Raw genomic sequence first — 14,925 nt, forward strand, 5'->3', positions numbered from 1 at the left:
ACACAGCTCTCTGGTCTTGGCCATTGTGGAGAGATTGGAGTCTGTTTGATTGAGTGTGTGTACAGGTGTCTTTTATACAGGTAACAAGTTCAAACAGGTGCAGTTAATACAGGTAATGAGTGGAGAACAGGAGGGCTTCTAAAAGAAAAACGAACAGGTCTGTGAGAGCCGGAATTCTTACTGGTTGGTAGGTGATCAAATACTTATGTCACGCAATAAAATGCAAAGTAATTACTTAAAAATCATACAATGTGATTTTCTGGATTTTTGTTTTAGATTCCGTCTCTCACAGTTGATGTGTACCTATGATAAAAATGACAGACCTCTACATGCTTTGTAAGTAGGAAAACCTGCAAAATCGGCAGTGTATCAAATACTTGTTCTCCCCACTGTATGTGTGTTATGTACCAACTTCTGAAAGATACTCCAGCCCCGAAGGTTAGGACTATTTTAACATCATTGGATCATCAGATCCCCCAATGCCACTTATGTTGGGTTGAAAATGCGTCCATGCTTGAAAGAGCTTTAAGAGTTTTTACCCAATATGGCAACATATGTGAAGGCTGCAGAGAATAGAGGTCCAAATCCAGGCACAAAGTCCTTTGAGATGATTCAGGAGGCCATTAAGGAACCCTCTTATGACAGCAAAAAGGAATTTCATCTTGTCAGAGAGCAAAGAAGTGACACCATTCCTCACACGCTACCAGACCGATAAGCCCCTGGTGCCATTTCTCTCTACAGACTTGTCCAAGCTGCTTAAGAGCTTACTGAGCAGATTCATTAAGCTAGACCTCATGAAAGAAGCGAAGACCCCTCAAAAACGTCTTGATGTCGAGGTGAGCCAGTAATCCAATCACATCGACTCCTCACAGGTCGACTTGGGCTTTGTTACTCAAAGAATTGTGAGAGTCTTGTCCGCAGGGAAGAAAATTGGACAGAAAACATTGATGGACTTCAAAATCGCATGCAAGAAGTGTATGATCACAACTGTTTACAAACTCATTGAGAAATCTCCATTTGTAACTAGTGCGCTGGGAGTCGGGAAGCAAGTTCAGGGATTGCATAATTTAATGAACAAATGAACAAAACGAGAAACACGAACAACGTGCAGACAGGAAACAGAAACAGAAACAATAACACCTGGGGAAGTAACCAAAGGCAGTGACATATAAAGGGAAGGTAATCAGGGAAGTGATGGAGTCCAGGTGACGCACAGGTGCGCGTAACGATGGTGACAGGTGTGCGCCATAACGAGCAGCCTGGTGAGCTAGAGGCCGGAGAGGAAGCACAGTGACACCATTGAAGTACTCTCTGGTCTTACATCTTTCTTTCTTGGATCCAAGGGAAATGGCAGGCACAAATGGAAAGATGCGGAAAATTGAAGAAAGCCCTGACCTACCTTGTAAATAGTCATCGGGTGAAGGAAGAAGATTGTGATGACATCATTCGACAACACTCACATTTGATTGATGACACTGTCCAGGCCCAACACTCAGAGTTTGTAAACTTTGATCCTGTCCAAGACAGCGTGGACACATTTTTACATGAGTATATGTCAAAGGACAAAGAGCTCAGAAATCTATGGAGACTTTGCTGTCAACTCCTCTTACTGTCACACGGGCAATCCTCAGTAGAGCGCGGATTCTCCATCAATCGGCAGATTGAAGGGGAGAACTTGAAGGAAGATTCATACGTAGCACAGAGATGTCACCCACATAAGAGCTGTGGGTGGCATGCATAATGTGTGCATTGACAGACCGCCGCTGATGTCAATGGCATCTGCAAGGCAGAGGTATGTGACACATCAAGAAGAACAGAGACAGAGAAGAATGGATGAGCAAAAAAACTGAAAGAGAAAAAACCTTATAGATTAAATAGATGAACTTAAAGGGAAGAAAAGAAGACTGACAGATGACATAAATGCTCTCGAAGACCTCAGCAGACAAATTTGCACTCAAAGCAGAGAGCACAGGCAACCTCACTCTTATTGCCAAGTCCAATACCCGGAGAAAGGGTGGTAAAGATAAAAGATCACATGTTTTGTGTTGTTAAGCTGGTGCTAATGAAATAAATGAGGAGTTACTTAGCTCTTCAACTCGTAAATAAGTCTCTGTCGCTCAACTTACACAATATACTGTTTTGCTGTGTTGTGTTAGAGTAGGCAAGAGACCACATACAGTAGTCTGCCATCACTGTAACACAGCACAATTGAGAAGTGTTCACACATTCAAGACTCTCTCTCTTTTTAATTGTATATATATATATATATATAATGGATGAGCATATATATATATATATATACACACACAGTGGGGAGAAAAAGTATTGGATACACTGCCAATTTTGCAGGTTTTCCTACTTACAAAGCATGTAGAGGTCTGTAATTTTTATCACAGGTACACTTCAACTGTGAGAGACGGAATCTAAAACAAAAATCCAGAAAATCACATTGTATGATTTTTAAGTAATTAATTTGCATTTAGATTCCGTCTCTCACAGTTGAAGTGTACCTATGATAAAAAAGACCTCTACATGCTTTGTAAGTAGGAAAACCTGCAAAATCGGCAGTGTATCAAATACTTGTTCTCCCCACTGTATATACTGTACTCGATACCATCTACTGCATCTTGCCTATGCCGTTCTGTACCATCACTCATTCATATATCTTTATGTACATATCCTTTATCCTTTTACACTTGTGTGTATAAGGTAGTAGTTGTGGAATTGTTAGGTTAGATTACTCGTTGGTTATTACTGCATTGTCGGAACTAGAAGCACAAGCATTTCGCTACACTCGCATTAACATCTGCTAACCATGTGTATGTGACATATAAAATTAGATTTGATTTGGTTATACTACTAGCTGTCTAGTCTGTTTTATTAATGTGCAATGAACATAAAACACAATTATATAAGGAATTGGCAACTCATTCTCATTCTGAGAAATAAGGTAGGCCACTTGATTTCAACATCTGTACAAAGTGGACAGGCTAACACGCTGTTCAAACTTTTGGAGATGGACAGAAGGGTGTGTTCATAACAATTCAACTGTTCTACCTTCTTACCAAGCAAATATATCCAAGTTGGCTAAACTTGAAATATAAAGATTAGCTGGCTACTCACTAGCACGTGGGCTTGTGTTTGAGAGATTATGAGACATGTGTTCATTTTCTATATCTGCCAGAAGAAGTTAGTCATTATTAGTGAATGTGCGTTATGCACATTGTTCTAGTTAAATTTGTAACAAAAATGGCATTTTCATAGACAGACTTGAAAGCCATATCAGTGATTATTGCAAAAAAGAAGGTTAAACTGTTTTGATAAAATAATCTAATTATTATTGGTTCTTATGGTTGCAGAAGGCTTCAGAACAGCCTCCGTTCATTGGGGCATGGACTCCATAGGGATACTTGCCCATGTTGACTCCAATGCCTCCCAGAGCTGTTTCAAGTTGGCTGGATGTCCTTGGGGTGGTGGACCATTCTTGATAGGGCTCCCGAGTGGCGCAGCGGTCTAAGACACTGCATCTCAGTGCAAGAGATGTCACTACAGTCCCTGGTTTGAATCGAGGCTGTATCACATCCGGCCGTGATTGGGAGTCCCATAGGGCGGTGCACAATTGGCCCAGTGTCGTCTGGGGTTTGGCCAGGGTAGGCCGTCATTGTAAATAAGAATTTGTTCTTAACTGACTTGCCTAGTTAAATAAAGGTTAAATAAAAATGCACAAGGGAAACTGTTGAGCATGAAAAACCCAGCAGTGTTGCAGTTCTTGACACGCTCAAACCGGTGCCCCTGGCCCCTACTACCATACCCCATTAAAAGGCACTTAAATATTTTGTCTTTCCCATTCACCCTCTGAACGGCACCTATACACAAACCATGTCAGATAATGTTTGTATGGATTGAGCCTATGCATGTTTGTACAGAGCTATACGATCAACCTCTGACCTCACAAACAGTACACAGACGCACAGGAAGGGCACACAAACATCCCAGAATGTCCTTCACTTTTTACCAGGGTGCACTTCTCTGACCCACTACTCTCTGAGAAAATGCCTGTTAGAACTGATCATTTGTGTCAATTCAATATAAACCGGATTCTTCTAAATGTATTTATTTTTTTTCTCCACAGATTTTGAAGACCTTTTTGATGACGACAGTGAGGAAGATTATGGATGTATTTATTTTTGTGGAATTTGTGAATTTGTTGATTGAATAAACAAGTGAATGCGCAAATATACTGTACTGTACATGTAAATCTTTTTTTCCTTCATTTTTTGGGACTATCTGGCAAACTAGCTATTTCTTCTCTAATGACATATAATTTCCATTCAGCCAAATAGGGGTGCTATTTCTAGTTTTTGTTTTTCATTGCTACTGCTGGCACCAGATGTTGCAAGATTCGTAAAAAAATCCAGGCATTCTACTATATGTTGGAATGTTAAAATGATGAGTTGCTGTCATGCTCATGTAGATTCAATGGACTTCCATGCTGGATTGTAAATTACTGTCTCTCTCAGAACACCTGTTCGTTGGGCATTTAGAATTTAATTATATATGAGATGATCCCTGAGACTTGGATGTAGTCGCCCCCTAAAACATACTGCAGATGGCAGATGATGAATGGGGCTCCGCAAAGAATCACTTAAATTATTTGTAAAGACACAAATAAGTATGTTAATAATAGCTTATATCGTATATGGGCACAGTGGGGCTTGATGGATACATATAGTAGATTTAGATGGATATCCTGTGTGATTTTGGTCTCCGGAGGAGAAAAATGTGTATATACACTATATATACAAAAGTATGTGGACACCCCTTCAAATTAGTGGATTTGGCTACTTCAGCCACACCCATTGCTGACAGGTGTATAAAATCAAGCACACAGCCATGCAATCTCCATAGACAAACATTGGCAGTAGAATGGCCTTACTGAAGAGCTCAGTGACTTTCAACATGGCACCGTCATAGGATGCCACCTTTCCAAGCTGCCCCGGTCAACTGTAAGTGTTGTTATTGTGAAGTGGAAACCTCTAGGAGCAACAATGGCTCAGCCACGAAGTGGTAGGCCACACAAGCTCACAGAACGGGACATCCGAGTGCTGAAGTGCGTAAAAATCGTCTGTCCTTGGTTGCAACACTCACTACCAAGTTCCAAACTGCCTCTGGAAGCAACGTCAGTACAATAACTGTTTGTCGGGAGCTGAAATGGGTTTCCATGGCCGAGTAGCCACACACAAGCCTAAGATCACCATGTGCAATGCCAAGTGTCGACTGGAATGGTGTAACGTTCGCCGCCATTGGACTCTGGAGCAGTGGAAACGCACTCTCTGGAGTGATGAATCACACTTCAACATCTGGCAGTCTGACGGACAAATCTGGGTTTGGCGGATGCCAGGAGAACGCTACCTACCCGAATGCATAGTGCCAACTAAAGTTTGGTGGATGCGGAATAATGATCTGGTTCGGGCAAGGCCCCTTAGTTCCAGTGAAGGGAAATCTTTATGCTACAACATACAATTACATTCTAGACAATTCTGTGCTTTCAACTTTGTGGCAACAGTTTGGGGAAGGCCCTTTCCTGTTTCAGCATAAGAATGCCCCCTTGCACAAAGCGAGGTCCAAACAGAAATGGTTTGTCGAGATTGCTGAGGAAGAACTTGACTGGCCTGCACAGAGCCCTGTCCTCAAACCCAACAAACACCTTTGGGATGAATTGGAACGCTGACTGCGAGCCAGGCCTAATCACCCGACATCAGTGCCTGACATCACTAATGCTCTTGTGGCTGAATGGAAGCAAGTTCCCGCAGCAATGTTCCATCATCTAGTGGAAAGCCTTCCCAGAAGAGTGGAGGCTGTTATAGCACCAACTTAATATTAATGCCCATGATTTTGGAATGAGATGTTCGACGAGCAGATGTTGACATACTTTTGGTCATGTAGTGTGTATATATACTGTTGTCAGGTCCAATATTATTGGCAACCTTGATAGAGATGAACAAAAAAGATGATACTGAAGTATAAAAATGGGGAAAGTATTTTATTTTATACAAATACATTAGGGGAAAAAAGATTTTGTTCAACAAGTAATAAAAATACATCTAAACGATAGGGGTCAAAATAATTGGCACCCCTGTTTTCAATATATTTTACTCACTTATCAGACACTCTTATCCAGAGTGACTTACAGTAGTGAGTGCATACATTTGTGTACTGGTCCCTGTTGGTGATTGAACCCACAATCCTGGCGCTGCAAGCAACATGATCGACCAACTGAGCCACACACCGTGCGAAGATAACAGGCACTGAGCCTTATTGAAAATTATTTATATGAGATTGGAGTACACATGGGGATGGATCTTGGCCCATTCCTCCATACAGAATCTTTCCAGATACTTCCTTGTGGATGTTGATGTGTGCTTGGGTTTATTGTCTTGATGGAAGATCCACTTCTGGCCAAGTTTCCACCTCCTGGCAGAGGCAACCAGGTTCTTGGCTAAAATGTCCTGATACTGGGTAAAGTTTATGATGCCATTGACCTTAACAAGGGCCCCAGGACCAGTGGAAGCAAAATATCCCATGAACTTCAAAGATCCACCACCATAGTTTAGAATAGGGTTCTTTTCTGCATATGACCCCTATCTTTTTGAGAGAAAAAAAGTATTACTTGTTAAACAAAATCTTGATTTTTTAAAAATAGTATTATAATAATAATATAGTTAACTTTTTTTAGCATACACTACAGCTCAGTGTTTGTATTTATTGTATAGTATATTTTACTAATCTTTTTCAAGGGTGCCAATCCTTTTGGACTTGACTGTATGTATGTATGTATGTATGTATGTATGTATGTATGTATGTATGTATATGTATACTGTATGTGTATATATATATATATATATATATATATATATATATATATACAGTACGAGTCAAAAGTTTAGACATACCTACTCATTCATGATTTTTCTTATTTTTTTACATTTTCTACATTGTAGAATAATAGTGAAGACATCAAACCTATAAAATAACACATATGGAATCATGTAGTTAACAAAAAAAGTGTTAAAGAAATCTAAATATATTTTATATTTGAGATTCTTCAAAGTAGCCACCCTTTGCCTTGATGACAGCTTTGCACACTCTTGGCATTATCTCAACCAGCTTCACGAGGTAGTCACCTGGAATGCATTTCAATTAACAGGTGTGCCTTGTTAAAAGTTAATTTGGGGAATTTGTTTCCTTCTTAATGCGTTTGAGCCAATCAGTTGTGTTGTGACAAGGTAGGGGTGACATACAGGAGATAGCCCTACTTGGTAAAAGACCAAGTCCATATTATGGCAAGAACAGCTCAATAAGCAAAGAGAAACTACAGTCCATCATTACTTTAAGACAAGAAGGTCAGTCAATGCGGAAAATGTCAAGAACTTCAAAAGTTTCTTCAAGTGCAGTCGCAAAAACCATCAAGCGCTATGATGAAACTGGCTCTCATGAGGACTGCCACAGGAAAGGAAGACCCAGAGTTACCTCTGCTGCAGAGGATAAGTTTATTAGAGTTACCAGCCTCAGAAATTGCAGCCCAAATAAATGCTTCACAGTGTTCAAGTAACAGAAACATCTCAACATCAGGCATTCATGGTCAAATTGCTGCAAAGAAACCATTGCTAAAGGACACCAATAAAAAGAAGAGACTTGCTTGGGCCAAGAAACACGAGCAATGGACATAAGACCGGTGGAAATCTGTGCTTGGTCTGATGAGTCCAAATGTGAGATTTTTGGTTCCAACCTCCGTATCATTGTGAGACGCAGAGTAGGTGAACGGATGATCTCTGCATGTGTGGTTCCCACCGTGAAGCATGGAGGAGGAGGTGTGATGGTGTGGGGGTGCTTTGCTGGTGACACTGTCAGTGATTTATTTAGAATCCAAGGCACACTTAACCAGCATGGCTACCACAGCATTCTGCAGCGATACGCCATCCCATCTGGTTTGCACTTAGTGGGACTATCATTTGTTTTTCAACAGGACAATGACCCAACACACCTCCAGGCTGTGTAAGGGCTATTTGACCAATAAGGTGTGATGGAGTGCTCCTACTGTACTGTGATTTATATAGGACACATTTAGATGTTCCAGATCCGGAATGGAATCTTTCCTGACCTTAGAATGAACCGTTTTCCTGTCCACAAATATATACTTGTTTTAATCAAGTATGGATGACGACGGGTCTGTTCAGGAGGGTGCAGAACACAGAACATTATAGAACATTCAATGTATTGTGTAGAACAGATGATTGTCTGCAATGTAGCCGAGATGATCATGACGCCTCTAATCATTACATTTCTAGCTGCACATTTCAGAATGTTTCCCTTCATTGACTACAACCCAATGCATGTATTCCTCTCCTGTTGGTGGTATGTAGTTCAACATACGAACATGCAAGAGAACACAGATGAAAAACTTCTTACTGTACATGAAAGTGGAGGTAGGGCCTCATAATCTTTACAGCAAGGGTCTGTTTTTTATGATTTTTAAAGTGGTATGAAACCGCTTTATGGGCTTTGCACACATATCACTTGGCATGAATTTTCCAAGAATATAACACGTTGACATATTTATATCATGGTACTATTAACTTATAGTTATTTTCAAGGCAACTGGTTCATTGACCTATATGTAAAATGCATACTTTAAGAGGAATATTGAGCGTGTAATGTTTTCACTTAGCTGATTATCCATATTCTATACTATATACTATGCAAATGTGGAATAGCCCTTTTTACGCACTCTATGTAGAAAAACATTTGCTCATGAATGGTTTATGGAGCATCTACGAAGGCCTTCCGTAGGGTCATTATAGGCTTCATGAAGCCTTTCAAGTTGATTCCAATGAGACCAGTGGAACTGAGCTGGCTCTACGTGGCATTTCCCCAGGCACCAGTCAGAGCTGAGTTGGCAGTGTGCTAATAAAGGCCTCTACTTGGACAGCAGTCACCGTCTTCATTAGTGTTTCCAGGAAATACAGTGGAAGAGGAAAGATGGTGCAGTGGGATATATAGGACTGGCTAATGACTAGGGCTGTCTCTACAAACCTGCCGGAGACACAGCACATAGAGGTATATACTAGTAGAAAGTGTGCTAGATGTAAGGCCGAGTGAGGGACCTTTACGTTGTATTATTCCCGACTCAACCACAGAGAGAGGTTTACTGGTTTTAGGGTTTACTGAGAGAATCATGCTGCCCGAATCAGCTCCAAGACCCATAATAATGGCCATTCTATCCAAAGACATTGCTGGTTGATTGTTATTGGGAGCAATCCAGATGCCTCACATCTTAACCCTAAATTCCAAATCGGTGTCAATAAATAAGCTATACATCAAAGTTACACCCCGTTAATCCGTTTTTTATCCAGGGGTCTCGCTGTTCAGTGCGGTTAATTACAGGCCCCCTATTGGTCAGTCAGCCAGCGGTGAAAGAGCCAATCCTGGAGTGCGTAACAGCATGCTCGAGCCGTACGACATGCCTTTTGTTTTTAATGATCAAGAGGCTCTTTAAAAATGTTACCCTGCGCTCCTCTCCCATACAGGGGAGCAGAGGTAGGGTGCACACACAGCTCGGTTAGCTACACCCAGTAAACCAATCAACCCAGAGAGCCACTGGCTCCTTGAGGCCATCCCAGGAAGGCAGAACTTCAGTTGAACAACAGGTAAGTCATGGATCACAATGCTTATGATGTGATGATTACAACACAACGATGTGCTCATAAATGTGTGCTAATGTATACTTTATATACAGTTCATCTAAATGGTTTACATCACCATGGTTAAAGCTAGGCTTATTTTGCACCAAGTTATTTGTATGAAATGTTAGTGTCAGTCTGTAACAACATGCAGAGTTTACTTTTGAGAATCGTCAATGATTCAGTTGTTGGTTTGGGAGGAAAGCTGAAGATGGATTTTCATTATAACAGATAAATAAGTAACGTTAGATTCTGTCAAGTCAATCCCTCTATCAGTGGTAAAGCCAATAGCCGGAATACATTGGATATCAGTACATTTACATGTTCTAAGTTCAAAATCCTTTGAAGACTTTAAAAATAAGAGAAACTATGGTCTAGTCTGACCTCGTTGAGAAGTTACTGGCCATCAGTGCTCTACGATTAGTGCAATGCTCCAAGTTCAGCTGTCGTCAACGTTCAACCTTGATAGAACAACCAAATTAAAATGATAGTTTTAATTATGACCCTTGACAGGACCACTACTTGGGCCTGAATAAACAAGTTTCTGAATGTACATGACCGTACACAAGTAGACATTTTGCGCGGTAGGGGAGCCGTTCGGTACTTGCAAACCATTGTTAAATGGTGCAGGGCGTGCTGAAAGGAGAACACCATTGTTACATTTTATAATAACTTTTGAATAAGCCATTAGAAATGCTTAGAAATCTTTGTATAAATGTTTAATACAAATTGCATATATGATGTTATAAATGAATTGGGAACGCTTAAATGCTTATACGTGTTTATAAATGTTCACAAATTAGGACATTTTCATTTATTAAGTTCTTTAATGCTTATTCATGAAAATGTGTATAAAGCTTCACCCATTTTAGCATGGTCAGGAACAACTTCCACCCTCTCAATTGTTCCTTAAAAAACCTGAATATTCCCAACTTTGCCCGCAGGAAACAGATCAAGCAGAAAATGGCACGGACAGGAAGACTAATGTTTTCCCTCATATACGCCGGAATTATTGTAGTGTTATTGCCAGGTGAGTGACACTTCTGTGCTCTAGCGCTTTCTGCTTTGATTTGATTTGATTAGGATCCCCATTAGCCAACGCCAATGGCAACAGCTAGTCATACTGGGGATCCGACATAATGACAAATATTACAATTTACATACATTACATAAAAACATTAACATGTAGTGTGTGTGCATCTATTAGTTACACATACATGTCAGTAAATACACACAACGAGTAGGTCTTGGGGGAGAGGTGTTGTACCATGAGGTGTTGCTTTATAAGTGGGAGATGGGAGTTCCATGCAATCACGGCTCTGTATATTACTGTACTGTTTCTGAAAGACATGCTTGACTGATTGTCTGACTAAAATGAAAAACATAGATCACTTTATATCAGTCACTTTACTGTTGACTGCAATGTAGAGTAGATTATAATCCATACCACAAATGGATGTTAGTACACAACAGTTTATTTTCAACGTCACTAAAATGACGGGCTGTTCCTACACACGAGATAAAACCAATGCATGTACTGTAGATGACAACTTGCCAGCCATAGGGGCATAACATACAACTTCTTATGTGTATCAGAACTTTTTCGCAACCCCACCATAAAAATACATACAGTACATCTCTGATGCCTTGGAGCTGCGCTTTAGCATCATTAGTAAAGGTACCGCAGACGTCACCCCACAACTGAACTGGCTGACGGGGCGTTGTTCCCTTCTGCCGTAAACTTCTGAAGGGAAACCCCTGGTGCTTTTAATGTATAGAGACACGGTGCACAGAACATCGGGATGTTCCACTCCTAAACATCTTAGTTTACAGGGTGGGATGGATGGGTGGGATGGAGTGAGGGGGGGCTTTTGGGCATGCTGCCCAATGCTCTTTGTAGTTTTACCGTTTCCACTGACTTCCAGTGGAACCCCATGCAGTAGCACACAAACTCAGGCCCTTCAATCCTGTTCAAAGTGACTGGAGTGTGGGTGTGTGCGTGTGGGGGGGGGGTATGTATTTATGTTGGAAGGGTGTGTCTAGGTGTGTGTATGTGTGAATATGTATGTTCTGATGTGTCTGTGCGCATGCATGCATTAGCGTGTGTGCGTATGTGTGCCTGCAGCCGTGTGTGTTTAGGTTCATCGGGAAAATGCTGCCTAGGCTGTACCTCTAAGGGTCGTCTCCTGCTGTGCACTGCCAGGGGTCGATTAGCAGAGCCAGCATTTTACCTCATTTGGGGGACACAACATCTGGTTCCTGTCGACTCATGTCCCTACTGTTGTTTTACAGAGTTTCTGGGGGCCAGCCCGGTGGGGCAGAATGCGAAGAAGGAGGGTGAGTGAGGGGGACTGGTTTGTAGGGGACATCAAGGGGAACATGGATATTAGCATGCATACTACTGGACAGTATGTCATATCAAAATATTTTCAGACATTAACAGCAAACTCACTTACTGTGATGTTTATATGCAAGTACACACATCCTTACAGTACATACACAAATACTCAGTCATGTACTCACACATACTTGTGTACTGGTGTTTCTTTACTCTAATATGGCACTTTTTGAGTCCACATTCTCTTCGTAATATGTTTCTCTCTCTTGTTCCAGCATCTGCAGTATCCAGTGACGTCCGCAGCAAGAGGAGTCTTACCGTTCCCGTTCCTGTCCTCAAGCGTCTTCCTGACTTCTGGGGATGGTACAAATTCTTCATGGATACTGGTAACCAGGAAGGAGTGAGTGGCAAACATTCCACAATCATTTTTGTTTTTAGAGAATGTATTTTTGGTTTGACACTTACCTTTTATAGTCATCCTGCACACACACTTCACTTCGTTCACTTGTAGATAAAGCGGCACTTTCTGCCTCCCGTACCATCTTCATTGGCCCGTATTAACAGTCTTGATTGAGCTTTCCTTGCGCAATGTAATAGTCAAAAAAGTTAACTTCAACCATCCGGCATTCCAGGCAGGCTCAATCAAACATAACATTTGAACAAAGGTCTGGATCTGATGGGAGTCTTGTCTTTCCCCTGTCTTCACCCTATAGGTAGAGCATCTGGACAAGATGTACATGATCTACCTGCAGAACAAGCACCGTTCCGAGGAGGGCCCCACCTTCACCCATTACCTCACCCACCTCAGTGCTATCTACAAGATTTGCGCCGACTCCGACGACCCAGAGTGCATCGCCGAGTCCACCAGCAAGCCCAAGGCCAAGGTGGTGATGCCCGTGCCTGTCAAGACCGCCACAGTCAAAGTATGCAACCCTTATATCGACCCCTACTGCCCCTTCCCCATGATCCCTAAGATTGCCGCCCCAGCCATGGTCAAGGCCGCCCCAGTGCCTGTCCTGACCCCCCTCCTGCCGCACCCTCAGAAGACCCCCACAGGGTTCTACTACTATGCCCCAGTCCTGGAGCCCTTCCTCACCGCAGAGCAGAAGACGGAGCTGCTGCGCATCTGCAACCCCGACGACCACGAGTGTCTGCAGTACCACTTGCGTGCCGCCTATGGCTATAGGCCCGCTCCTGGACCCGCCCCGTCCTACGCCGCCCTGGGCTGCGATCCCACCGAGGACCCCTACTGCCGGCCAAAGCTGGTGAAAAAGGCCCCCTCCAGCTTCTACCACATGTACCCCAACTGCGACCCGGCCACCGACCTCCTGTGCATGGCTAGCATAGCGGCCCCATCTCCCGCTGCCAAGGAAGCCCCTAAGGAGCAGCAATGCAACCCCCTCTTCGACAAGGGCTGCAACCCCCTCACTGCCACCAAGTTGGCCGGCCTCACCAAGCCCGTCCTGGAGTACACACCCAAAGACAAGCCGGCGCCCGGCCCTCTGGCGTGTGACCCGCGCTACGACCCATTCTGCCTGCTAGGTGCCGCCGCTGCCCTCCGTAAGGCTCCCCCAATGCTGCCCCAGTACCAGATCCACTCCCGCCTGGGTGTCCTTGGGAAGACCAAGGAGGGCCATGACTGCTACGTGCACTACGATAAGGGCTGCACACCCTTGGAGGCCAGTGATGAACCCAACGCCCCCGTCGCATCCCAATGCCACCCCTATGACTTCACCTGCAATGGAATGTCTGCCCCTTCTCCCCTCACCGCTGAGGCCGACAAGCCCAAGAGTGGCGTGATCCTGCCCGATCCTGACTGTGACCCCGAGTACGACTACAGCTGCCGCCTGCGTCGTGCTGAGGATGCCTCCGCCGCAGCGGAACCAGCAGCCAAGGAGCCCAAGGATGAGCCAGTGCAGCAGGATGCGGCCCCCGAGTATGCCGTCCCGCAGTTTGAAGACTTCCTCGGAAGCTACATGGCCATGGATCAGTACAGGAAGAAGTAAAAAAACAACAAAACAAATCTCAACTAGATGCTATATCTAAATCGCTAGAACTGGAGGAAAGTGATGCAAGTTCATGTGTTATACATAGACACACTCAGTCCTCCCAAGGTGCTAACATATCTCCACTGGTCAAATACTGCTAAAGCAGGACGACTAGGGTCCTATCAACAGAAAAATCCATACCTGCAATAGTGAATCAGATTCGCTCAGTTACAGTGCCTGAAGGTGTATTATTTTACCGTTTGTGATATATGTGGGGAACCCAACATGAGTCCCTCTAAGTTTTATGGTCCCATAGAAGACTATGTGAAAGGTGTGCATTAAATACTATGCTTGTCTCTAGAAAATGTATGTGTTTGTAGAGTAGGGGAAGCTAGCATACTTGAAGACTGTCTAAGGCAAATGTGTCCCTATGTATGTTTTCTATGGTTGTACATTGTCTATTTCTAGTGTATTGTGAACCTAGTGTCTCTTGAGTGTATTTAATGTTGTTTTCATAGCTTTTCTAAAACCTATTAACCTCAAACCCTTCCTCTGGTTAGATTTTTTTTAAAGTTCCAAATAAAAAGTTTTAAAACAAGCTCCCATTCTCCTATGGAAACAGTTAATACCCCCAGTACACAATGATATGTCACAGTGGTATCTGATAGCGTGTGAAAACCCACATGAAAACGGAAAAGGTAATTGCTGGCTGAAATGTCATATTAACAAACATGTTCAGCATTTTAGCGATAAGAACAATCACTGTTGGTCATCCCCTGAATTCAACAGTGGGATCCAGCGGTGTGGTAAGGTCATTGTTGCCGTGCCCAGGTAGTTAGAATACGTTTCAATATCATGA

At 42.8% G+C, this 14,925-nt stretch overlaps 1 protein-coding gene across 1 annotated transcript; it reads left to right on the plus strand.

Annotated features, from left to right (window-relative positions):
* Positions 1-9,569: 9,569 nt before the first annotated feature.
* Positions 9,570-14,664, plus strand: LOC139551356 (uncharacterized). The gene is made up of 5 exons (XM_071362846.1): positions 9,570-9,707; positions 10,685-10,770; positions 12,033-12,077; positions 12,354-12,478; positions 12,792-14,664. The coding sequence occupies exons 2-5, from the start codon at positions 10,704-10,706 to the stop codon at positions 14,082-14,084; spliced, it is 1,530 nt and encodes a 509-aa protein (XP_071218947.1). The 5' UTR covers positions 9,570-9,707; positions 10,685-10,703; the 3' UTR covers positions 14,085-14,664.
* Positions 14,665-14,925: the final 261 nt, after the last annotated feature.

The sequence above is a fragment of the Salvelinus alpinus genome, chromosome 23 (assembly GCF_045679555.1).
Source record: "Salvelinus alpinus chromosome 23, SLU_Salpinus.1, whole genome shotgun sequence".
NCBI lineage: Eukaryota > Metazoa > Chordata > Actinopteri > Salmoniformes > Salmonidae > Salvelinus > Salvelinus alpinus.